At 40.5% G+C, this 24,754-nt stretch overlaps 1 protein-coding gene across 7 annotated transcripts in view; it reads left to right on the plus strand.

Annotated features, from left to right (window-relative positions):
* Positions 1–4,385: 4,385 nt before the first annotated feature.
* Positions 4,386–24,754, plus strand: part of tnip1 (TNFAIP3 interacting protein 1) — a 57,068-nt gene continuing 36,699 nt past the window's right edge. For 6 of the 7 annotated variants that reach the window (XM_038993433.1, XM_038993437.1, XM_038993440.1 and 3 more), the window contains exons 1-5: positions 11,174–11,275; positions 15,100–15,289; positions 16,477–16,626; positions 18,524–18,618; positions 23,247–23,303. In XM_038993433.1, the coding sequence (XP_038849361.1) occupies positions 15,136–15,289; positions 16,477–16,626; positions 18,524–18,618; positions 23,247–23,303 (456 nt within the window). In that variant the 5' untranslated portion in view covers positions 11,174–11,275; positions 15,100–15,135. Of the gene's footprint in view, positions 4,496–11,173; positions 11,276–15,099; positions 15,290–16,476; positions 16,627–18,523; positions 18,619–23,246; positions 23,304–24,754 lie in introns of those variants that run through there. The other variant, XM_038993435.1, reaches the window with a different exon arrangement.

Raw genomic sequence — 24,754 nt, forward strand, 5'->3', positions numbered from 1 at the left:
GATGTATGATGTACTGTATGATGTATGAGGTACTGTATGATGTATGATGTATGATGTACTATATGATGTACTGTATGATGTATGATGTATTGTATGATATATGATGTACTGTATGATATATGATGTACTGTATGATATATGATGTACTGTATGATGTAGTGTATGGTGTACTGTATTATATATGATGTACTGTATGATGTACTGTATGATGTATGATGTACTGTATGATGGATGATGTACTGTATTACATATGATGTACTGTATGATGGAGTGTATGGTGTACTGTATTATGTATGACGTACTGCGTGATGTACTGTATGATGTATGATGTACTGTATGATGTACTGTATGATGTACTGTATGATGTATTATGTACTGTATGATGTACTGTATGATGTACTGTATGATGTATTATGTACTGTATGATGTACTGTATGATGTATTATGTGCTGTATGATGTACTGTATAACGTGTGATGTATGATGTACTGTATGATGTACTGTATGATGTACTGTATGATGTATGATGTACTGTATGATGTACTGTATGACATATGATGTACTGTATGCTGTACTGTATGATGTACTGTATGATGTATGATGTACTGTATGATGTACTGTATGACGTATGATGTACTGTATGCTGTTCTGTATGATGTATTATGTGCTGTATGATGTACTATATGTTGTATGATGTGCTGTATGATGTACTGTATGATGTATGATGTACTGTATGATGTACTGTATAACGTGTGATGTATGATGTACTGTATGATGTACTGTATGATGTAATGTATGATGTATGATGTACTGTATGATGTACTGTATGATGTACTGTATGATGTACTGTATGATGTACTCTATGATGTATGATGTACTGTATGATGTACTGTATGACATATGATGTACTGTATGCTGTACTGTATGATGTACTGTATGATGTACTGCATGATGTATGATGTACTGTATGATGTATTATGTACTGTATGATGGATGATGTACTGTATTACATATGATGTACTGTATGATGTACTGTATGATGTACTGTATGATGTATTATGTACTGTATGATGTACTGTATGATGTATTATGTGCTGTATGATGTACTGTATGTTGTATGATGTACTGTATGATGTACTGTATGTTGTATGATGTACTGTATAACGTGTGATGTATGATGTACTGTATGATGTACTGTATGATGTACTGTATGATGTATGATGTACTGTATGATGTACTGTATGACGTATGATGTACTGTATGCTGTTCTGTATGATGTATTATGTGCTGTATGATGTACTATATGTTGTATGATGTACTGTATGATGTACTGTATGATGTATGATGTACTGTATGATGTACTGTATAACGTGTGATGTATGATGTACTGTATGATGTACTGTATGATGTACTGTATGATGTAATGTATGATGTATGATGTACTGTATGCTGTACTGTATGATGTACTGTATGATGTACTGTATGATGTACTCTATGATGTATGATGTACTGTATGATGTACTGTATGACATATGATGTACTGTATGCTGTACTGTATGATGTACTGTATGATGTATGATATAATGTATGATGTATGATGTACTGCATGATGTATGATGTACTGTATGATGTACTGTATGATGTATGATGTACTGTATGATGTATGATGTACTGTATGATGGATGATGTACTGTATTACATATGATGTACTGTATGCTGTAGTGTATGATGTACTGTATGATGTATTATATGGTGGGTGATGTACCGTATAACGTATAATTTACTGTATGATATACTGTAGGATGTACTGTATGATATATGATGTACTGTATAACATATGATGTACTGTATAATGTACTGTATAATGTACTGTATGATGTACTGTATGATGTACTGTATGATGTATTATATGGTGGGTGATGTACCGTATAACGTATAATTTACTGTATGATATACTGTAGGATGTACTGTATGATATATGATGTACTGTATAACATATGATGTACTGTATGATGTACTGTATAATGTACTGTATGATGTACTGTATGATGTACTGTATGATGTATTATATGGTGGGTGATGTACCGTATAACGTATAATTTACTGTATGATATACTGTAGGATGTACTGTATGATATATGATGTACTGTATAACATATGATGTACTGTATGATATATGATGTACTGTATAACGTATGATGTACTGTATAACGTATGATGTACTGTATGATGTAGTGTATGTTGTATGATGTAATGTATGATGTCCTGTATGATATATGATGTACTGTATAACATATGATGTACTGTATGATGTACTGTATGATGTACTGTATGATGTAGTGTATTATGTACTGTATTATGTACTGTATGATGTATGATGTACTGTATGATGTACTATATGATGTATTATGTACTGTATGATGTACTGTATGATGTATGATGTACTGTATGATGTACTGTATGATGTATGATGTACTGTATGATGTATGATGTACTGTATGTTGTATGATGTATGATGTACTATATGATGTATGATGTACTGTATGATGTATGATGTATTGTATGATATATGATGTACTGTATGATATATGATGTACTGTATGATATATGATGTACTGTATAATGTATGATGTACTGTATGATGTAGTGTATGGTGTACTGTATGATGTAGTGTATGATGTACTGTGTGATGTATCATCTACTGCATAACATATGATGTACTGTATGATGTACTGTATGATGTACTGTATGTTGTATGATGTACTGTATAACGTGTGATGTATGATGTACTGCATAACATATGATGTACTGTATGATGTACTGTATGTGATGAGCTGTATTTGTGAGTGCAGCTGTTGTCAAGCGTCTCAGATTTAAAAGCGGAAAGAAGAAAAAAGGGTTTTGAGAGAGGAGGAAATCCCCTACATCAGGCCAAGAGATCCATGGTAACATGTAGACTGTAGACTGAACCTTGCAGCAGCCCAACTGCTCATTTAAACTGAACCTTGCAGCAGCCCAACACTGCTCATTTAAACTGAACCTTGCAGCAGCCCAACACTGCTCATTTAAACTGCACCGTGCAGCAGCCCAACACTGCTCATTTAAACTGCACCGTGCAGCAGCCCAACACTGCTCATTTAAACTGCACTGCACCCAACACTGCTCATTTAAACTGAACCTTGCAGCAGCCCAACACTGCTCATTTAAACTGAACCTTGCAGCAGCCCAACACTGCTCATTTAAACTGAACCTTGCAGCAGCCCAACACTGCTCATTTAAACTGCACCGTGCAGCAGCCCAACACTGCTCATTTAAACTGCACTGCACCCAACACTGCTCATTTAAACTGAACCTTGCAGCAGCCCAACACTGCTCATTTAAACTGCACCGTGCAGCAGCCCAACACTGCTCATTTAAACTGCACTGCACCCAACACTGCTCATTTAAACTGAACCTTGCAGCAGCCCAACACTGCTCATTTAAACTGAACCTTGCAGCAGCCCAACACTGCTCATTTAAACTGAACCTTGCAGCAGCCCAACACTGCTCATTTAAACTGCACCGTGCAGCAGCCCAACACTGCTCATTTAAACTGCACTGCACCCAACACTGCTCATTTAAACTGAACCTTGCAGCAGCCCAACACTGCTCATTTAAACTGCACCGTGCAGCAGCCCAACACTGCTCATTTAAACTGCACTGCACCCAACACTGCTCATTTAAACTGAACCTTGCAGCAGCCCAACACTGCTCATTTAAACTGAACCTTGCAGCAGCCCAACACTGCTCATTTAAACTGAACCTTGCAGCAGCCCAACACTGCTCATTTAAACTGCACCGTGCAGCAGCCCAACACTGCTCATTTAAACTGCACTGCACCCAACACTGCTCATTTAAACTGCACCGTGCAGCAGCCCAACACTGCTCATTTAAACTGCACTGCACCCAACACTGCTCATTTAAACAAAGACTACAACCTCAAAATTATCCCTATTTCATGTTAATTATTATACATTCATAGATTTTTTTGAACCTTTATTTAACTATGCAAGTTTAATATAAATGAGATTAAACTTGGTTATTAGGCCTTATACTGTATGGACATTCATTTCTGTGTTATTTCAACTAAATGTGCAAAGAGACATTTAATGTAATTTCCAGCACACTTTAGTTCTGATTCACAAAGAGTACATTGCAACTCTAGTGTTCCTGTGTAGAATATAACTAACACATACAGTAGCAGACTGAGAGTATCGACTGTGTCTGTTTCTCTGGTTGTGTTGTTCACTTTAGGCCAGACTACACTACTGCGCAGTTAGACGGAACCCAGGTCGCCCTGCTCTGCTCTGTTCTCTTCTGTTGAGGCTATTAACTGTATCAGGCCCTTTCTCTATGTGGGAATTCCCCATGTCTCTCTAAAAACATTGAAATTGCTTCCCCCCCTTATTCACCAATTTCCTTAAAATGCATCTCTCGGACACACGCTCAATGTGTGGGTGAGTTTATGTTTGTTCGCTCTTTTCCAAATTGTATATATAGATGTCGTTTTGTTTGATGTTATAAGATAGTTTGTCTAGGTTATAAAGAGTTCTTTGTTGAGGCTTTTTGACTCTGACTTGGTCACGATGAATGAATCCTCTAATGTGCGTACATGGGCGAATCAAGTTAGTTTAAAAAAAAAAGCAATTTGATTTGTGAATGATTGTTAATATTAAAAAGGTTCATTTAATCTAGAATATAATTCTAATTATTTCAGACAAATACATCAAAAATATAAATATGATACTCTTCCAGTAATCTAAAATGAATGTTTTGATGTTTATTTAACTAGGCAAGTCAGTTAAGAACAAATTCCTCATTTCAATGACGGCCTAGGAACAGTGGGTTAACTGCCTTGTTCAGGGGCAGAACGACAGATTTTTACCTTGTCAGCTCGGGGATTCGATCTAGCAACCTTTCCGGTTACTGGCCCAACGCTCTAACCACTAGGCTACCTGCCACCCCAATGTAATATGTTATAAAAACATTTAATTCCATTTATGTGATGTCATATCTCTTTTACTGATTAGATTTTTTTTAAATGGCTAACCTTAGTATGGGAGTAATTATAGGTCATATTTGTTGTTTTAAAAAAAACACATCCGAAATTATAACATGACATTTCTGTAATCACTCCAAAATAAAAAATGATAAACATGTTACTATTGGTGTGCATTAACAGTAAATCTGAGTTATGAAAAACAAACCCTATACTGAACAGTGCAAATATCAGCCAGCTTTTCCAGACCGGCCTTCTATTCAGCACATATCCAACCAAGCTACAGTCCAGGTGTGGACTTTTCACAGTATTTTGTGCTTGAGGAGAAGCCAAAAATTGAGCCATGTATTGTAGCAAATTCTTTGACGTTCATTCCTAGAAAGAAGAAAATAACTTTTGATAACTTTTGATATTTCAAATATATTCATTTAAATGTTTTTGTGACACTTGAATGACCAAAGTGCTCAAGACCGAAAAGAGAAACTGACCGTCCTCCCATGACCCAAATCGTCCTCCAACGACACAAATTAAGAAAGACAATTGTATGTGATTTTCGATGTTTTCTCATAACTGACGACCCACTTCTCACATGCCCAGGGCCCACTAGATCAAGGGCCAGTATCCACCCAGACAGATGAATCTGAGTCCTGGACTAAAATAAATATTTAAATAGAGATTGGAGATTTGTGTTAGATCTGGCTCCATCTACTCTATTCTACTCTACTGTACTCTATTCTACTCTATTCTATTATACTCTCCTGTACTCCACTGTACTCTATTCTATTATACTCTACTCTACTCTATTCTACTCCACTGTACTCTACTGTACTCTATTCTACTATATTCTATTATACTCTACCGTACTCTATTCTACTATACTTTACTGTACTCTATCCTGCTCTACTGTACTCTATTCTACTCTACTGTACTCTATTATATTTTACTTTACTGTACTCTATTCTACTTTACTGTACTCTATTCTACTCTACTGTACTGTACTCTATTCTACTCTACTGTACTGTACTCTATTCTACTCTACTCTACTGTACTCTATTCTATTATACTTTACTGTACTCTATCCTGCTCTACTGTACTCTATTCTACTGTACTCTATTCTACTCTACTGTACTCTATTCTATTTTACTTTACTGTACTCTATTCTACTCTATTGTACTTTACTGTACTCTATTCTACTCTATTCTGCTCTAATGTGCTCTATTCTACTCTATTTTACTTTACTGTACTCTATTCTACTCTATTCGATTCTACTCTACTGTACTCTATTCTACTCTATTCTATTATACTATACTGTACTCTATTCTATTATACTCTACTGTACTCTATTCTACTCTATTCTATTATACTCTACTGTACTCTATTCTACTCTATTCTATTCTACTCTACTGTACTCTATTCTACTCTATTCTATTATACTCTACTGTACTCTATCCTAATATATTCTATTCTACTTTACTGTACTCTATTCTACTCTACTGTACTTTATTCTATTATACTCTACTGTACTCTATTCTACTCTATTTTACTTTACTGTACTCTATTCTACTCTACTGTACTATATTATACTCTATTCTATTATACTCTACTGTACTCTATTCTACTCTACTGTACTCTATTCTATTATACTCTACCGTACTCTATTCTACTATACTTTACTGTACTCTATCCTCCTCTACTGTTCTCTATTCTACTCTATTCTACTCTACTGTACTCTATTATATTTTACTTTACTGTACTCTATTCTACTTTACTGTATTCTATTCTACTCTACTGTACTCTACTCTATTCTACTCTACTGTACTCTATTCTACTCTATTCTACTCTACTCTACTGTACTCTATTCTATTATACTTTACTGTACTCTATCCTGCTCTACTGTACTATATTATACTCTATTCTATTATACTCTACTGTACTCTATTCTACTCTACTGTACTCTATTCTATTATACTCTACCGTACTCTATTCTACTATACTTTACTGTACTCTATCCTGCTCTACTGTTCTCTATTCTACTCTATTCTACTCTACTGTACTCTATTATATTATATTTTACTTTACTGTACTCTATTCTACTTTACTGTACTCTATTCTACTCTACTGTACTCTACTCTATTCTACTCTACTGTACTCTATTCTACTCTACTGTACTCTATTCTATTCTATTATACTTTACTGTACTCTATCCTGCTCTACTGTACTCTATTCTACTCTATTCTACTCTAATGTACTCTATTCTACTCTATTCTACTCTATTCTATTTTACTTTACTGTACTCTATTCTACTCTATTTTACTTTACTGTACTCTATTCTACTCTATTCTGCTCTACTGTACTCTATTCTACTCTATTTTACTTTACTGTACTCTATTCTACTCTATTCTGCTCTACTGTACTCTATTCTACTCTATTTTACTTTGCTGTACTCTATTCTACTTTATTCTGCTCTACTGTACTCTATTCTACTTTATTCTGCTCTACTGTACTCTATTCTACTCTATTTTACTTTGCTGTACTCTATTCTACTTTATTCTGCTCTACTGTACTCTATTCTACTTTATTCTGCTCTACTGTACTCTATTCTACTCTATTTTACTTTGCTGTACTCTATTCTACTTTATTCTGCTCTATTGTACTCTATTGTACTCTATTTTACTTTGCTGTACTCTATTCTACTTTATTCTGCTCTACTGTACTCTATTCTACTTTACTGTATTCTATTCTACTCTACTGTACTCTACTCTATTCTACTCTACTGTACTCTATTCTACTCTACTCTACTGTACTCTATTCTATTATACTTTACTGTACTCTATCCTGCTCTACTGTACTATATTATACTCTATTCTATTATACTCTACTGTACTCTATTCTACTCTACTGTACTCTATTCTATTATACTCTACCGTACTCTATTCTACTATACTTTACTGTACTCTATCCTGCTCTACTGTTCTATATTCTACTCTATTCTACTCTACTGTACTCTATTATATTATATTTTACTTTACTGTACTCTATTCTACTTTACTGTACTCTATTCTACTCTACTGTACTCTACTCTACTGTACTCTATTCTACTCTACTCTACTGTACTCTATTCTATTCTATTATACTTTACTGTACTCTATCCTGCTCTACTGTACTCTATTCTACTCTATTCTACTCTAATGTACTCTATTCTGCTCTACTGTACTCTATTCTACTCTATTTTACTTTGCTGTACTCTATTCTACTTTATTCTGCTCTACTGTACTCTATTCTACTTTATTCTGCTCTACTGTACTCTATTCTACTCTATTTTACTTTGCTGTACTCTATTCTACTTTATTCTGCTCTATTGTACTCTATTGTACTCTATTTTACTTTGCTGTACTCTATTCTACTTTATTCTGCTCTACTGTACTCTATTCTACTTTATTGTGCTCTACTGTACTCTATTCTACTCTATTTTACTTTGCTGTACTCTATTCTACTTTATTCTGCTCTATTGTACTCTATTGTACTCTATTTTACTTTGCTGTACTCTATTCTACTTTATTCTGCTCTACTGTACTCTATTCTACTCTATTCTAAACCAGTGAGCCGATGTTCAAGATAAGCAATAAAACAAAATTACTCTTGTTTAACAAGACAACATTTTTATGTTTTTCTTGTTTAACAATATAAACATGTTTTGTTGGTTACGTAACGCCAAATGTGAATTTTTGCAGCGCTAGAAGATTAATGTTGTCGAAAAACAGATTTGATTAAGCTTTAGGTCAGCGGGCTAACACTGTCTTTAGTCCCAACTGGGTTTGAACCTAGGTTGTCTGCGTGACACACGACTGGGTTTGATGGAAAGGGAAGTATGAAAAGATAGCAGTGTGCCAAGTTTTAACCATTGTGATGGTTACCTGGCCTGACATGAGTAAACTGTTGTGTCGCCCCCACACCGCAAACAAAGTTGTTCAGTCTTGTAGGCCTTAAGGTTAGCTTGGAGTGCTGGTTATGGCCAGGGTTGGCTAGGTTACTTTCTAAATGTAATCCGTTACAGTTTCTAGTCACCTGTCCAAAATTGTAATCAGTAATGTCAATTTTGGATTACCCAAACTCAGTAACGTAATCTGATTACTTTCAGATGGCCTTCCCTTTAAGAGGTATTAATTAGAAGATAAAAAGGATCCATAAAACACATTTGGTATGTTATCATAGTGGTCCCTGATTTGTAGTCAGATTCGCTGAGGTGGAACAAACTTAAACTTGCGCTTTTTTTCAATGCTGAATTGAATGTCATTTAGAAAACATCCTTTCAGAATTTAAAAGTAATCCAAGAAGTAATAATCTAGTTTTTCAAAAGTATCGATAATCTGATTACAATATGTTTGCTGGTAATGTAACTGATTACACTTAATGGTTTTTTGTAATCAGATTACATTACTCCTCAACCCTGAATATGGTGTCCAATGGGTCCTACAGACCATAGAGAATGAGAGAGGCCTCTAGTGGCCAAAAGGCTGTATTAGCATGGCCAGCTCAATTTAGGGCTTCCACCATTTTAACGTAGTCAACTAGGTGGGACTTCCAACTTCCTTGGCTGATCCCTGCTTGTGACTCTGTAGGACTCATGTCCAACCGGGTCATCAGGAGGGATCAGCCAATCGTGAAGAAGAAAATGTACGTCTTCAAAATGGAGATAGCCTCAATGGCGCTGCCCATGCTGTCACAGACGCCATAATGGAACAGATACAAAAATGAGTGCTCTATCTATCTCTATGGTACAGACGCACTGTCTCACCTTTTTTTTTGTCAATAGCAGTTCATGTTTAGGCCTTATTGTATTTTCATTATTGGTTTTGGTTGCATCTAGTGTTTGGAGGTCACCCATCATGAGATTCCAATCTTTGAAAATAACTGAGCAGCTGAAAACTATCTGCAGTAAGCCTATGCATGCTGGTGTTGGCAGTTTTATTAAGGTTGTTCCAAAGTTCATATGTGCACAGATAGAACATCATGGAAATAATAATTCAGCCTTTTGTAGAGCTTTTAAAGGAGTAGTGAAGTCTGTGTGACTGTACAACAGCCTCTGTCTAGAGGGGTGCAGCTGTAAAGGAGTAGTGAAGTCTGTGTGACTGTACTACAGCCTCTGTCTAGCGGTGTGGAGCTTTTAAAGGAGTAATGAAGTCTGTGTGACTGTACAACAGCCTCTGTCTAGAGGGGTGCAGCTGTAAAGGAGTAGTGAAGTCTGTGTGACTGTACAACAGCCTCTGTCTAGAGGTGTGGAGCTGTAAAGGAGTAGTGAAGTCTGTGTGACTGTACAACAGCCTCTGTCTAGAGGTGTGGAGCTGTAAAGGAGTAGTGAAGTCTGTGTGACTGTACTACAGCCTCTGTCTAGAGGTGTGGAGCTGTAAAGGAGTAGTGAAGTCTGTGTGACTGTACTACAGCCTCTGTCTAGAGGTGTGGAGCTGTAAAGGGTTAGTGAAGTCTGTGTGACTGTACTACAGCCTCTGCCTAGAGGTGTGGAGCTGTAAAGGAGTAGAGAAGTCTATGTGACTGTACTACAGCCTCTGCCTAGAGGTGTGGAGCTAACAGCTAGAATCCTTAGTTGTTACATCATTTTTTGGACTAATAAATTAATGATATATAACCATTGATTCTTGAAGAATACAATTTATAAATAAACTGTTGTACCCCATCAGAACCCGAAATATAAACTTGTTTTACTCCAATGTTTGTAAACAACTTAAAAGTAAACAAACACTGTATAGACTCATAACATGGTTAAAACTATAATTGTGATCAAATCAAATGAAAAATCGATTAAGTTATATCATGGATGGTCAGTCCTTGCATCTATAGCTCTGTCTATGAATTTGAGAATGGTTACATGACTCCAGGTCCATACCAGAGGCAGAGGCGTGTTGTCTACTCTGTTATTGTTTCAACTAGCTTTGAAGCCCTGGTAACCGGTCAAAGCCTTGCTCTGACTGTAGTCGTGCATGCCCCCCCCCCCCCCCCCCCCCCCCCCCCAATCCCTACATTACCAAGGTTTGGAGCAAAACCCTGCACTGTCTCTTTAAAGATTAAACCAGTCTGTGTCAAGCGTCTGCATTGGTCCGCCCGGTTGTCAACCACAGCTGTTTACATCAGACGAGAGCGAGGTGGACTTTCCCAGGTTACAGCAGAGACCACTTCCGCAATTGGTGTCTGGGCAAATCGAAGGAGCCACTGAAGCAGAAAGGTAGCAAATACAACCCAACGATCTCTTTGTTCTTTGGTTACCATGAAATGTATTTAAAGCTGGCTAGCTACGTTATCAGGAAACACACTGGTTTTGATGCGTAGCAAATGGCTAGTTAACGTTAGTTAGTTATCTGTAAGATATATTCTGTCATGTTAGCTGATTGTCATGCAAATACTAGCTAACGGGTTAGCCAGGTTATCTTGTAGGAATACTTTGACAGATAGCTAGCTAACGATAATATTAATTAGCTATCGTTCAAGTAAGCATCATGTTAGCTTGCTAAACAGTCTGATGTCCTAATTGTTAGCTGACGGTTTTCCAGCATCCTAGCATAGCAACTGATGACTAACGTTAGCTAGCTTCGTGGCTAGTCATTAACATTAGTTAAGCTAGTGTAACTGTCGGATGTCGCTACTAACTACTGAACCGCGAGAGATGTTGTTCTCGCTTGTCATCTAATCAGGGACCTTTATCTTTTCTGGACTGGATACTTTAGCCGTCTCTTCTAATCAATAATGAACGAAGAAAGAAAGAGAGGCCGAAAAGACGCCAGAGTGAGTTGGATCATGATGTGGTGTTGTCGTCGTAACGTTAGGTTGATGTCATCACATCTCATGACAACATCCAGCTTCAATTGGTTTGAATGGTGAAGTTTTCCAAAAGAATGTCTTGTCTTTCATTTAATTATTATATTTTGCAGCGGATGTCGACTGCACTAGCAAGGGTCTTTTAAATCTTAAATGGTTTCTGTACAATGTCTTTGTTTCTCATCTGTCTGGTTGGAAGTTCAGTTTAAATATTGCATGGTCATTTTTCTAAGCGGCATTCTCCAGTGTGGCATTGTTACATCCTTGTGTTCAAGTCATTGATTGATAACATCAGTGTGTGTATGTTACAAATTCAAATGATTGTGTCTCGAAATAGCTTTTGCAGAAATTCCCTTTTGATGGTGGTGTTAAAGACTCTTTACTTTGTAAATGGTTTAGGGTGGGGAACCAACACAATGCTTGTTATATAACCAAACTTCTCCCCCTGTATAAGGTTAGTACTTCTCCTGTATTAGGTAGTATAAGGTTAGTACTTCTCCTGTATTAGGTAGTATAAGGTTAGTACTTCTCCTGTATTAGGTAGTATGAGGTTAGTACTTCTCCTGTATTAGGTAGTATGAGGTTAGTACTTCTCCTGTATTAGGTAGTATGAGGTTAGTACTTCTCCTGTATTAGGTAGTATGAGGTTAGTACTTCTCCTGTATTAGGTAGTATGAGGTTAGTACTTCTCCTGTATTAGGTAGTATGAGGTTAGTACTTCTCCTGTATTAGGTAGTATGAGGTTAGTACTTCTCCTGTATTAGGTAGTATGAGGTTAGTACTTCTCCTGTATTAGGTAGTATGAGGTTAGTACTTCTCCTGTATTAGGTAGTATGAGGTTAGTACTTCTCCTGTATTAGGTAGTATGAGGTTAGTACTTCTCCTGTATTAGGTAGTATGAGGTTAGTACTTCTCCTGTATTAGGTAGTATGAGGTTAGTACTTCTCCTGTATTAGGTAGTATGAGGTTAGTACTTCTCCTGTATTAGGTAGTATGAGGTTAGTACTTCTCCTGTATTAGGTAGTATGAGGTTAGTACTTCTCCTGTATTAGGTAGTATGAGGTTAGTACTTCTCCTGTATTAGGTAGTATGAGGTTAGTACTTCTCCTGTATTAGGTAGTATGAGGTTAGTACTTCTCCTGTATTAGGTAGTATGAGGTTAGTACTTCTCCTGTATTAGGTAGTATGAGGTTAGTACTTCTCCTGTATTAGGTAGTATGAGGTTAGTACTTCTCCTGTATTAGGTAGTATGAGGTTAGTACTTCTCCTGTATTAGGTAGTATGAGGTTAGTACTTCTCCTGTATTAGGTAGTATGAGGTTAGTACTTCTCCTGTATTAGGTAGTATGAGGTTAGTACTTCTCCTGTATTAGGTAGTATGAGGTTAGTACTTCTCCTGTATTAGGTAGTATGAGGTTAGTACTTCTCCTGTATTAGGTAGTATGAGGTTAGTACTTCTCCTGTATTAGGTAGTATGAGGTTAGTATTTCTCCTGTATTAGGTAGTATGAGGTTAGTACTTCTCCTGTATTAGGTAGTATGAGGTTAGTACTTCTCCTGTATTAGGTAGTATGAGGTTAGTACTTCTCCTGTATTAGGTAGTATGAGGTTAGTACTTCTCCTGTATTAGGTAGTATGAGGTTAGTACTTCTCCTGTATTAGGTAGTATGAGGTTAGTACTTCTCCTGTATTAGGTAGTATGAGGTTAGTACTTCTCCTGTATTAGGTAGTATGAGGTTAGTACTTCTCCTGTATTAGGTAGTATGAGGTTAGTACTTCTCCTGTATTAGGTAGTATGAGGTTAGTACTTCTCCTGTATTAGGTAGTATGAGGTTAGTACGTTTCCTCTTGTATGAGGTTAGTACGTTTCCTCTTGTATGAGGTTAGTACGTTTCCTCTTGTATGAGGTTAGTACGTTTCCTCTTGTATGAGGTTAGTACGTTTCCTCTTGTATGAGGTTAGTACGTTTCCTCTTGTATGAGGTTAGTACGTTTCCTCTTGTATGAGGTTAGTACGTTTCCTCTTGTATGAGGTTAGTACGTTTCCTCTTGTATGAGGTTAGTACGTTTCCTCTTGTATGAGGTTAGTACGTTTCCTCTTGTATGAGGTTAGTACGTTTCCTCTTGTATGAGGTTAGTACGTTTCCTCTTGTATGAGGTTAGTACGTTTCCTCTTGTATGAGGTTAGTACGTTTCCTCTTGTATGAGGTTAGTACGTTTCCTCTTGTATGAGGTTAGTACGTTTCCTCTTGTATGAGGTTAGTACGTTTCCTCTTGTATGAGGTTAGTACGTTTCCTCTTGTATGAGGTTAGTACGTTTCCTCTTGTATGAGGTTAGTACGTTTCCTCTTGTATGAGGTTAGTACGTTTCCTCTTGTATGAGGTTAGTACGTTTCCTCTTGTATGAGGTTAGTACGTTTCCTCTTGTATGAGGTTAGTACGTTTCCTCTTGTATGAGGTTAGTACGTTTCCTCTTGTATGAGGTTAGTACGTTTCCTCTTGTATGAGGTTAGTACGTTTCCTCTTGTATGAGGTTAGTACGTTTCCTCTTGTATGAGGTTAGTACGTTTCCTCTTGTATGAGGTTAGTACGTTTCCTCTTGTATGAGGTTAGTACGTTTCCTCTTGTATGAGGTTAGTACGTTTCCTCTTGTATGAGGTTAGTACGTTTCCTCTTGTATGAGGTTAGTACGTTTCCTCTTGTATGAGGTTAGTACGTTCCCTCTTGTATGAGGTTAGTACGTTCCCTCTTGTATGAGGTTAGTACGTTCCCTCTTGTATGAGGTTAGTACGTTCCCTCTTGTATGAGGTTAGTACGTGTCCTCTTGTATGAGGTTAGTACGTGTCCTCTTGTATGAGGTTAGTACGTGTCCTCTTGTATGTGGTATGCATTTTGTTATGGTAGGCTAAACATCTCAATGTCTATTAGTTTCCCCCTTAGCCTTGTGTGATATAGCTATTGACTTAGCCTGGTCCCAGATCAGTTAGTCAACTCCTTGTCACTCATTGCCATTCCAAGGAGTTGATGTGATAGCAAAAACAGATCTGGGATCTGGCTACTGAAGTCTAGGTTCCTCCCATGACAAACGGTAAACATGACATGAGCCTATTTCCCCATACTGTCACAAAAGTTACTGAGTCAAAACACATTCCCTAACTGAAACCTCCCACACATCTCTGCCCCTCTTTTTTCTATTGGTTCTTTCCTATTGACGTTTCTGTTCTGTTGTTCCTCCAGTTCCCAGCACCATGCCTGGTAAGTGAATCAGTGGCAATGGAAGGAAAAGGGCCCTATCGTATCTATGACCCAGGCGGGGGCGAGGCTAAGGCCAGAGAGGAGGGCAGCAGCGGTGGAGGGGGAAGCTACAGACTACTACTGGAAGAGAACAGCGTGCTCAGAGAGAGGATGAAGGGACTCAAGAGCTTAGGTCTGTACCTGCTTTTGTGATATATACTACCTCTCTGGTCTAGATCACCAGCTCTTAATTATGATCCTAATCTGATATATACTACCCCTCTGGTCTAGATCACCAGCTCTTAATTATGATCCTAATCTGATATATACTACCTCTCTGGTCTAGATCACCAGCTCTTTATTATGATCCTAATCTGATATATACTACCTCTCTGGTCTAGATCACCAGCTCTTTATTATGATCCTAATCTGATATATACTACCTCTCTGGTCTAGATCACCAGCTCTTAATTATGATCCTAATCTGATATATACTACCTCTCTGGTCTAGATCACCAGCTCTTAATTATGATCCTAATCTCTAGTGGACAGAATGTAATCTGGCATTTGACCACATTACGTAAGATTTTAGTTCGGGGGATTTCAAATGACTCCATGTAAGACTACAGCTCTTTAAACAACACCCTCCCCCCTCATATATCTCTATTAGTGTAGGTACTTGTGACGTTGTACCAATGCCACTGTACAGTACAGCAGTAGACCTGGGTTAACTACATGTGATCTGACAGATCTCAAGACCAAACCCCACACAACCAGGACCTCAACCCTCATCACACTCATCTGTCTAGATTAGTGTTGTGACCTATACGTTCTAGCTACAAATTCCATTCTCATAGCCTTGTAGGAACAATGTGGTTAGACCTGATTCCATTCTTGTGTTATGTGCTGTAATGTTTGCAGGGAGTTTCTCTGTAGTGACTTGGGACTAGTGAGTGTTGGCGTAGTCCATTCTTTGGTTATGTGCTGTTTCTCTGTAATGAGTAATGTTCTCAGGGTCTGCATGATTTAGTTGTTAGTCATCAGAAGCACTAGCTACTGTCTATCCGTCATGTATTATAGGTCATGTAGACTGTGAATAACATATTCAGCTATATGCCACAACCCATAATGAACAAGTGACTAGGCCTACTTCAAATCAAGATGTTTCTAGCTGTCTCTGGTGTGTAGGAGCTGTTTGTTACCGCTGTAAATACGGTTGTTGTTACTGATGGTTTGTCTGTCTGGTGTGTAGGAGCTGTTTGTTACCGCTGTAAATACGGTTGTTGTTACTGATGGTTTGTCTGTCTGGTGTGTAGGAGCTGTTTGTTACTGCTGTAAATACGGTTGTTGTTACTGATGGTTTGTCTGTCTGGTGTGTAGGAGACCTGTTGGAGGAGTCTCAGTGGGAGGCTTCTAAGTTGCGTCAGCGTGTAGAGGAGCTGGTCAGAGACAACGAGGCCCTGAAGTCTTCTACCTCCAGCTTCGCTACCAGTCTGTGTATGGGAGGACCTGTTCAGACTGAGACACAAGGTATGCTATCAGAGATGGGTTTCCTACCTGATTATTCATGATTTACAGCAGTATGTTATCATCAATGGCCCAGTACAGCCAGCTGTTTGAAAAAAAGGCCAGCTGTTTGAAAAAAAGGCCAGCTGTTTGAAAAAAAGGCCAGCTGTTTGAAAAAAGGCCAGCTGAAATTTCAACCTGTTTTAGTTGGATGGAGTTTTGGCCTTCACTATGCAGTAAATTTGTTAATAGACCAATAAGAAAGAGATCCAAATCTCTCTGCCAATTACATATTTTTAGTTTCCCCTCCCCACTCAGACCAATCACAGACAGTCCTAGCTAAATTCTTACTTGAGAAATTGCTTTTTGCTAAGAATCAATTTTTGTTTCTTTTTGACCAAATTATTTAATGTTGAGGTAAAAGCGGCTGCATTGGACCTGTAACAGCAAGCTTTTCCTGAGGTTTCTATAGGTGGTTGCTAACACTATATAATGACCCTATAACGGTAGGTAGCCTAGTGGTTAGAGTGTTGGACTAGTAACTGAAAAGGTTGCTAGATCGATTCCCCGAGCTAACAAGGTAAAAATCTGTCGTTCTGCCCCTGAACAAAGCAGTTAACCCACTGTTCCTAGGCCGTCATTGTAAATAAGAATTTGTTCTTAACTGACTTGCCTAGTTAAATAAAGGTAAAATAAAAACAGTGGTGTGACTATGTAACGACCCTGTAGCAGTGGTGTGACTATGTAACGACCCTGTAGCAGTGGTGTGACTATGTAACGACCCTGTAGCAGTGGTGTGACTATGTAACGACCCTGTAGCAGTGGTGTGACTATGTAACGACCCTGTAGCAGTGGTGTGACTATGTAACGACCCTGTAGCAGTGGTGTGACTATATTACGACCCTGTAGCAGTGGTGTGACTATGTAACGACCCTGTAGCAGTGGTGTGACTATGTAACGACCCTATAACAGTGGTGTGACTATGTAACGACCCTGTAGCAGTGGTGTGACTATGTAACGACCCTGTAGCAGTGGTGTGACTATATTACGACCCTGTAGCAGTGGTGTGACTATGTAACGACCCTGTAGCAGTGGTGTGACTATGTAACGACCCTATAACAGTGGTGTGACTATGTAACGACCCTGTAGCAGTGGTGTGACTATATTACGACCCTGTAGCAGTGGTGTGACTATGTAACGACCCTGTAGCAGTGGTGTGACTATGTAACGACCCTATAACAGTGGTGTGACTATGTAACGACCCTGTAGCAGTGGTGTGACGCTATAACGACCCTGTAGCAGTGGTGTGACTATATTACGACCCTGTAGCAGTGGTGTGACGCTATAACGACCCTGTAGCAGTGGTGTGACTATATAACGACCCTGTAGCAGTGGTGTGACTATATAACGACCCTGTAGCAGTGGTGTGACTATGTAACGACCCTGTAACAGTGGTGTGACTATATAACGACCCTATAACAGTGGTGTGACTATATAACGACCCTGTAACAGTGGTGTGACTATATAACGACCCTGTAGCAGTGGTGTGACTATATAACGACCCTGTAGCAGTGGTGTGACTATGTAACGACCCTGTAGCAGTGGTGTGACTATATAACGACCCTGTAACAGTGGTGTGACTATGTAACGACCCTGTAGCAGTGGTGTGACTATGTAACGACCCTGTAGCAGTGGTGTGACTATATAACGACCCTGTAGCAGTGGTGTGACTATATAACGACCCTGTAGCAGTGGTGTGACTATATAACGACCCTGTAGCAGTGGTGTGACTATATAACGACCCTGTAGCAGTGGTGTGACTATATAACGACCCTGTAGCAGTGGTGTGACTATATAACGACCCTGTAGCAGTGGTGTGACGCTATAACGACCCTATAACGGTGACTCGTGACTGTTTCAGGTCAGGGGAAGCTTCACCGCCAGCCCAGTATGGACCAGAGAGAGAGTCAGCCGTGTCTCTCAACGGGGAAGGCCCTAAATCATGAACAGCCCAGCGTAAGTAAACAGATTTTACTTTATAGCTATAGAGTACTTCATATTTTCTAGATATTATTGATCAGGCTGAGCAGCCCATTAAGTACAGTCTCATTAGCCTACATCTGAGACATAACGTTTACATGTCAGGTGGTGCTTTTACGTCTGTCCCAACTGGTTTCTGGCTTCTAGCAAAGGCTAACTGAAAGGAGCAATAGTCTCTGGTTCTCTCTTTGAGTCCTGTTGTCTTGTCAGTCTTCAGCATCGTTGTACAACGGCTGTGCAGGTGTTTTATGTTGTACAGAGAGGGAGGGAGCTCCCGTCTCACTTTGTTCATGGTGCCAGCCGGACTTGTTTTCTTTGCGAGCAACTTGTTTACCCAATGACAGGGAAGTTAAGAAATTGTCCGTGGTGCCAACCTAAGCTTCCACAAAGCCTCATCACTACATTCTCTGCCACTGCCTCACCTGTGGCCTGATATGGATATTTTCCTAGATATTGAAAGCTGTTCAGCATGTACAATTACACACACACTCTCACTTTGTAGCGTACTCCCAGTAGTCCAGAGTCGACTGATAAGACGGCTGGGATTCGGTGGACTGATATAGGGTACATACCATTTAGAGATTTAACAATGGCTAGCGGTGTTCTAAATTCACAATTAATGATTATATAATTAGGCATCTTAACCCCTTGCTCATCAACTCACCCATTCTCATCATCATACTACATTAGTTTCATCTGTTATATGTGTAAAATTAGTTTAGGTTCAGTTTCAAAGCAATTATCGGGGTGATTATCAACTGGGCACTGCACTTTCAACTGTCGGGAGAAGTAGCAGAGCAGGCCCTATTTACTGTCGGGAGAAGTAGCAGAGCAGGCCCTATTTACTGTTGGGAGAAGTAGCAGAGCAGGCCCTATTTACTGTCGGGAGAAGTAGCAGAGCAGGCCCTATTTACTGTTGGGAGAAGTAGCAGAGCAGGCCCTATTTACTGTCGGGAGAAGTAGCAGAGCAGGCCCTATTTACTGTTGGGAGAAGTAGCAGAGCAGGCCCTATTTACTGTTGGGAGAAGTAGCGGAGCAGGCCCTATTTACTGTTGGGAGAAGTAGCGGAGCAGGCCCTATTTACTGTTGGGAGAAGTAGCAGAGCAGGCCCTATTTACTGTTGGGAGAAGTAGCAGAGCAGGCCCTATTTACTGTTGGGAGAAGTAGCAGAGCAGGCCCTATTTACTGTTGGGAGAAGTAGCAGAGCAGGCCCTATTTACTGTTGGGAGAAGTAGCAGAGCAGGCCCTATTTACTGTTGGGAGAAGTAGCAGAGCAGGCCCTATTTACTGTTGGGAGAAGTAGCAGAGCAGGCCCTATTTACTGTTGGGAGAAGTAGCAGAGCAGGCCCTATTTACTGTTGGGAGAAGTAGCAGAGCAGGCCCTATTTACTGTTGGGAGAAGTAGCAGAGCAGGCCCTATTTACTGTTGGGAGAAGTAGCAGAGCAGGCCCTATTTACTGTTGGGAGAAGTAGCAGAGCAGGCCCTATTTACTGTTGGGAGAAGTAGCAGAGCAGGCCCTATTTACTGTTGGGAGAAGTAGCAGAGCAGGCCCTATTTACTGTTGGGAGAAGTAGCAGAGCAGGCCCTATTTACTGTTGGGAGAAGTAGCAGAGCAGGCCCTATTTACTGTTGGGAGAAGTAGCAGAGCAGGCCCTATTTACTGTTGGGAGAAGTAGCAGAGCAGGCCCTATTTACTGTTGGGAGAAGTAGCAGAGCAGGCCCTATTTACTGTTGGGAGAAGTAGCAGAGCAGGCCCTATTTACTGTTGGGAGAAGTAGCAGAGCAGGCCCTATTTACTGTCGGGAGAAGTAGCAGAGCAGGCCCTATTTACTGTTGGGAGAAGTAGCAGAGCAGGCCCTATTTACTGTTGGGAGAAGTAGCGGAGCAGGCCCTATTTACTGTTGGGAGAAGTAGCGGAGCAGGCCCTATTTACTGTTGGGAGAAGTAGCAGAGCAGGCCCTATTTACTGTTGGGAGAAGTAGCAGAGCAGGCCCTATTTACTGTCGGGAGAAGTAGCAGAGCAGGCCCTATTTACTGTCGGGAGAAGTAGCAGAGCAGGCCCTATTTACTGTCGGGAGAAGTAGCAGAGCAGGCCCTATTTACTGTCGGGAGAAGTAGCAGAGCAGGCCCTATTTACTGTCGGGAGAAGTAGCAGAGCAGGCCCTATTTACTGTTGGGAGAAGTAGCAGAGCAGGCCCTATTTACTGTTGGGAGAAGTAGCAGAGCAGGCCCTATTTACTGTTGGGAGAAGTAGCAGAGCAGGCCCTATTTACTGTTGGGAGAAGTAGTAGAGCAGGCCCTATTTACTGTTGGGAGAAGTAGCAGAGCAGGCCCTATTTACTGTTGGGAGAAGTAGCAGAGCAGGCCCTATTTACTGTTGGGAGAAGTAGCAGAGCAGGCCCTATTTACTGTTGGGAGAAGTAGCAGAGCAGGCCCTATTTACTGTTGGGAGAAGTAGCAGAGCAGGCCCTATTTACTGTTGGGAGAAGTAGCAGAGCAGGCCCTATTTACTGTTGGGAGAAGTAGTAGAGCAGGCCCTATTTACTGTTGGGAGAAGTAGCAGAGCAGGCCCTATTTACTGTTGGGAGAAGTAGCAGAGCAGGCCCTATTTACTGTTGGGAGAAGTAGCAGAGCAGGCCCTATTTACTGTTGGGAGAAGTAGCAGAGCAGGCCCTATTTACTGTCGGGAGAAGTAGCGGAGCAGGCCCCATTTACTGTCGGGAGAAGTAGCGGAGCAGGCCCTATTTACTGTCGGGAGAAGTAGCGGAGCAGGCCCTATTTACTGTCGGGAGAAGTAGCGGAGCAGGCCCTATTTACTGTCGGGAGAAGTAGCGGAGCAGGCCCTATTTACTGTCGGGAGAAGTAGCGGAGCAGGCCCTATTTACTGTCGGGAGAAGTAGCGGAGCAGGCCCTATTTACTGTCGGGAGAAGTAGCGGAGCAGGCCCTATTTACTGTCGGGAGAAGTAGCGGAGCAGGCCCTATTTACTGTCGGGAGAAGTAGCGGAGCAGGCCCTATTTACTGTCGGGAGAAGTAGCGGAGCAGGCCCTATTTACTGTCGGGAGAAGTAGCGGAGCAGGCCCTATTTACTGTCGGGAGAAGTAGCGGAGCAGGCCCTATTTACTGTCGGGAGAAGTAGCGGAGCAGGCCCTATTTACTGTCGGGAGAAGTAGCGGAGCAGGCCCTATTTACTGTCGGGAGAAGTAGCGGAGCAGGCCCTATTTACTGTCGGGAGAAGTAGCGGAGCAGGCCCTATTTACTGTTGGGAGAAGTAGCGGAGCAGGCCCTATTTACTGTTGGGAGAAGTAGCAGAGCAGGCCCTATTTACTGTTGGGAGAAGTAGTAGAGCAGGCCCTATTTACTGTTGGGAGAAGTAGCAGAGCAGGCCCTATTTACTGTTGGGAGAAGTAGCAGAGCAGGCCCTATTTACTGTTGGGAGAAGTAGCAGAGCAGGCCCTATTTACTGTTGGGAGAAGTAGCAGAGCAGGCCCTATTTACTGTTGGGAGAAGTAGCAGAGCAGGCCCTATTTACTGTTGGGAGAAGTAGTAGAGCAGGCCCTATTTACTGTTGGGAGAAGTAGCAGAGCAGGCCCTATTTACTGTTGGGAGAAGTAGCAGAGCAGGCCCTATTTACTGTTGGGAGAAGTAGCAGAGCAGGCCCTATTTACTGTTGGGAGAAGTAGTAGAGCAGGCCCTATTTACTGTTGGGAGAAGTAGCAGAGCAGGCCCTATTTACTGTTGGGAGAAGTAGCAGAGCAGGCCCTATTTACTGTTGGGAGAAGTAGCAGAGCAGGCCCTATTTACTGTTGGGAGAAGTAGCAGAGCAGGCCCTATTTACTGTTGGGAGAAGTAGCAGAGCAGGCCCTATTTACTGTTGGGAGAAGTAGCAGAGCAGGCCCTATTTACTGTTGGGAGAAGTAGCAGAGCAGGCCCTATTTACTGTTGGGAGAAGTAGCAGAGCAGGCCCTATTTACTGTTGGGAGAAGTAGCAGAGCAGGCCCTATTTACTGTTGGGAGAAGTAGCAGAGCAGGCCCTATTTACTGTTGGGAGAAGTAGTAGAGCAGGCCCTATTTACTGTCAGGAGAAGTAGGGGAAACTGGGGAAAACCATAACAAATTACATGCCCTCCTATAACTGCTTATATCTCTAGTTTTGTTTGTGATATTACGATTCTAACACCGACAGTGTGTTATAGACTTATTTAGAAAAAATCAAGAACGGAGAGGGGCATGACTTACAAAATGGCAGAGACATAAATCAAATTCATGAGCAGTCAAAATTACTACTTTATCTGTTCTAGTGTTAAAGGGTTAGTTGGGGGTTTGGCCATGAAGCCCTTTTTCTACTTCCCCGGAGTCAGGTGAACACGTGGATAACATTTTTATGTCTCTGTGTAGTTTGAAGGAAGTTTCTAACTAGCGTTAGCGCAGCATGCTAGCTGTTCTCATAGACTTCCAGTGTCATTGCGCTAATGCTAGTTAGCATTGGCTCGCCAAACTACCTCTAACTTCCTTCTTACTGGACGCAGAGACATAAAAATGCCATCCAGAAGTTCAGTCTGGATCTATTTTCAGTTTGTCATTGTTCTGTTTGGTGCTTCTAGGAAGGTCTGTCAGAGTTTGAGGTGGTGAATATGGAGAAGACCGCCGATACCCAGACGGTAAGTACCAATTTTCACACGGGGCTAGCTCACAATAACGGGGCTCAAATGGGATGTTTGGAAATGATCCAGGTTCTTTATGTAATAGATTCAGTTTAATCCATAAAGGTGTGTGTGTGTAGCCTACATTCAAAACCAGTCAATGCATCTGTTTGTGTCTAGAAGGATCACATTCAGCAAGATTGTAATATGTGTATATTCAGTGCCTTCGGTTACAGCCTTATTCTAAAATAGATTAATTAAATAAAAATCCTCATCAATCTACACACAATACCCCATAACGACAAAGTAAAAACTGGATTTTAGACATTTTTGCAAATTTGTAAAATATAAAAAAACAGAAATACCTTATTTAAATAGATATTCAGACCCTTTGCCATGAGACTCAAAATTGAGCTCAGGTGCATCCTGTTCCCATTGATCATCCTTGAGATGTTTCTACAACTTGATTGGAGTACACCTGTGGTAAATTCAATTAATTGGGCATGATTTGGAAAAGCACATCTCTGCAGCACTCCACCAATCAGGCCTTTGTGGTAGAGTGGCTGGACTGAAGCCACTCCTCAGAGAAACAAGATTCTCTTGTCTGAAAAGCTCCTTGATGAAAACCTGCTCTGGACCTTAGACTGGGGGCGAAGGTTCGTCTTCCAACAGGACAATGACCCTAAGCACACAGCCAAGACAACACAGGAGTGGCTTCTGGACAAGTCTCTGAATGTCCTTGAGTGGCCCAGCCAGAGCCCAGACTTGAACCTGATCGAACATCACTGGAGACCTGAAAATAGCTGTGCAGCGACGCTCCCCATCCAACCGGACAGAGCTTGAGAGAATCTGTAGAGAAGAATGGGAGAAACTCCCAAAATACAGGTGTGCCGAGCTTGTAGCGTCATACTCAAGAAGACTCCAGGCTGTAATTGCTGCCAAAGGCGCTTCAACAAAGTACTGAGTAAAGAGTCTGAATACTTAAGTAAATGTGATATTTCAGTTTAATTGCTTTATAAATTAGCAAACATTTCTACAATGCTGCTTTTGCTTTGTCATTATGGGATATTGTGTGTAGATTGAGGAATAAGGCTGTAACAAAATGTGGAAAAACCCAAGGGGTCTGAGTACTTTCCAAATGCACTGTATATATGTGTGTCATAACTTCTAGTCAACGCAGTTAAAACATTGAACATGTCATACCTGGTGATGAATCTAAGAGCTTGAAAGCAGCTCCTTAAGTTTCATTTCCTTAGCTCTCTGTTCTCTCTGGTCATTTCTCCCATATCAGGAGCTTCTCTTCTCTCTCTTTTTCTTGTGAGTCAACCGCTAACTAACTCAATACTGTGAGCTCAACATGAGTCAGCACAGGGAATGTCCACGATTATTACTGACCATACACACACATACACACACACACACACACACACACACACACACCTGCTGTTAGGGAATGCTTGACAGGGAAG

Source organism: Salvelinus namaycush, chromosome 5, assembly GCF_016432855.1.
Source record: "Salvelinus namaycush isolate Seneca chromosome 5, SaNama_1.0, whole genome shotgun sequence".
In the NCBI taxonomy this organism is placed as follows: Eukaryota; Metazoa; Chordata; class Actinopteri; order Salmoniformes; family Salmonidae; genus Salvelinus; species Salvelinus namaycush.